Genomic DNA, 2,500 nt, shown 5'->3' with positions numbered 1-2,500 from the left:
TTTATTGTCCTTCATTATGCTGGAGTCGTTTTGAATGACCTGACGGTCTGTTTCGGCAACGTGTTGTTTTTAACCGAATCTTGGAACACTCTGAAAGGTTAGTGGTTAGGAGAAAACCTGTTTTAACTCACTCAGTACGGCCAGTCCTCTCTTCTCCTCTACACAGAACCCTCGGATGTCCAGTGGGTGTCTGAATGACCCAACCTTTAGCTTCCGTCGTCAGAACTGTGGTATTCTTTGTCAGCATTCACCTCTTCAGTATAAGAGCGTTCCGCTTGCAATATTTTGATGATGGTAATTGGGGTGAAAGCTGTTAACGTCGTCTCTTTCGCCGTTCGTATGGAGAGAGTTAAAAGACGAACATTTTGACAATGCACGTTAGAAAGTGGCCTTAGAAGGTAAAAATTAATTTATCTAATTGAATGATTGGGGGGGTTGACTGACTGAGTGATCGATAGGGTGAATGGTTTATTGACTGGCTGTAATGAAATGCAGTGATTTTATAACTTTTTTGTTGATGTCGTCCTTGCTCTATTTCCTCCCTTTTCTTTCAAAGAGAATGGTCGCATCGGTATATGTTCTTTCTGGTTGTTTATGATTGCATCAGTGTCTTTTTCCCCCGTTCTTTGTTAATGTTTCCTTTTTTTTCTATAATAATTTCCTTATTGTTGTTTTTTCGTTTCTACCCTGAAGCTGTTCTGTTCATTTTTACAAGCAAAGTGTGATGGGTTTTTTTGTTTGTTTGTTTGTTGTTGTTTTTTTACAGACAACAAAACCAAACCAGTCTCAGCGTTGAACTGTTGTGCCCAAATTGTGTGGGTGTGTCAAGTGCAAAACATTGTGATTGGCCCATAACATTTTGCGCGCGCACTTGATCAAGGGGAGTCAATGCACAGCGCTTGTCAGGTTCCCGGCATGTTTGTTTAATTAACGGCCAGCGGTGACTTTCAAGTGTTTGTTGGTTGGTTTTTGAAAGTGATGATCGCCTTTTGTTGAGTGAACGTGGACTGACAGGCATGGAGTTGGGCTTCATCTTCGTGTGTGACAGTTGACGGAGTAGAGAAGGTTGGATTTTTTTTTTGCTGTTGTATTTCCCTTGCTTCACGGTGTTGTGGACGAAAGATGAAGCGACTGTGGGCCGGACAGCAGCGGAAGCAGACAGGTGTCTCTGATGCTTCCAGTAAACCTCCAGGGTAAGTTATGTGAGTGTTTGTGGTGTGGGGTTGTCTCTTTTGAGTTTCATTTTCTTTTCGGTATGTACTTTTTATGTGCCTGCTCTCTGTCTGCCTGTCTGTCCGTCTGTCTCTCTCACTCTGTCTCTGTCTGTCTGTCTGTCTGTCTGTCTGTCTGTCTCTCACTCTGTCTGTCTCTCTGTATGGGTACAGGCAGAATCGATGGTGAAAAAAATATTTAGACAGAAATGTTAAGATGTCAGAAAATTGGCTTGGTAAAAATAAAGCATTCCTAGAGCTGTATGGTTTCCATGATGTATGGATGAACCAGGGCACTGACAATGAATTCGCATTCTTAAAGTCTCTTAAACAAATACTGATAGGCAAATTTGAAGTAGACTGGTTTGTCAAACTTTGTAGCAGTGACAGTTTTTCTATTTATCGGTCATTTAAAACGAACTTTCATTCCGAATTATACTTAGACAATATCACTATTAAATGTTTCAGAGATAGGCTGATAAGATCCCGACTTGGTCTGAACGAGCATAGAATAAAAAAAAAAATCAGAACGCTGATGTCGTTTCTGCACCGTTTTGTGCTGGTATCCTGAAAGATAATACCATCTCATTTTTGTGTGTCCTAAATACGGTTCATAAATGTTGATGACAATACATTGCTTCCTGTACTACAAAACCCATGTATTACCTCCCAGAGAAATCTTGCTATGTACACTTATTACGCTTTACAATTCAGAGACGAATGTACAAAATGAATGAACTGGTATATTTCTAAACGTGTTGAGTACGAACATGCTGTGTATTTACTGACCTCTCCTTTTCATCCAGTTATCGGTTGTTCATTACAGTGCAGGCTGCTATTTAGACAAGGGAAATATCGATATGTTCTTTCCGCATGTTGCCATTGTATCCCCCCCACCCCTTTTGTGTATGGGCCGGTGGCCTTCACAATTAAACCTGTGGCAGTGTCTCTGTATGGGTATGTTTCCTGTGCGTATTTGTATGTATGCGTGATCACGTGCGCTTTTGAGTACGCGCGTGTGTGTGTGTGTGTGCGTGTGTGTGTGTGTGTGTGTGTGTGTGTGTGTGTGTGTGTGTGCGAGCGCGCGCGGGTTCTCGTCATGCCATACTAATAGATGGAGACAGAAAGTGAAAGGGAAAGGGCGTGACCGTGTTGGAGAAAAAGACGTCAGTCCTATAACAACTGCAGATACGGGACGGTTCACAAACCACTGTGTACGCCCACAAATCCCGCCCGTATATATGTCACGCGCCATTTGCCGATCAGCGCGATCTTAAGATGGCGCAGAC

At 42.4% G+C, this 2,500-nt stretch overlaps 1 protein-coding gene across 5 annotated transcripts in view; it reads left to right on the top strand.

Annotated features, from left to right (window-relative positions):
- The window catches only part of LOC143281845 (cilia- and flagella-associated protein 337-like), a 172,181-nt gene that overhangs the window by 72,719 nt on the left and 96,962 nt on the right, over positions 1-2,500 (top strand). Inside the window, exon 1 of one of the 5 annotated variants that reach the window (XM_076587134.1) lies at positions 1,052-1,193. The exons of the other annotated variants lie outside the window; for them this stretch is intronic. Coding sequence (XP_076443249.1) covers positions 1,123-1,193 — 71 coding nt within the window. The 5' untranslated portion in view covers positions 1,052-1,122. Of the gene's footprint in view, positions 1-1,051; positions 1,194-2,500 lie in introns of those variants that run through there. 5 annotated transcript variants of the gene reach the window in all.

This window comes from Babylonia areolata, chromosome 1 (assembly GCF_041734735.1).
Source record: "Babylonia areolata isolate BAREFJ2019XMU chromosome 1, ASM4173473v1, whole genome shotgun sequence".
Classification (NCBI taxonomy): Eukaryota; Metazoa; Mollusca; class Gastropoda; order Neogastropoda; family Buccinidae; genus Babylonia; species Babylonia areolata.
The sequence above is the reverse complement of the archived record's forward strand: the minus strand, read 5'-3'. Positions and strand labels throughout refer to the sequence as shown.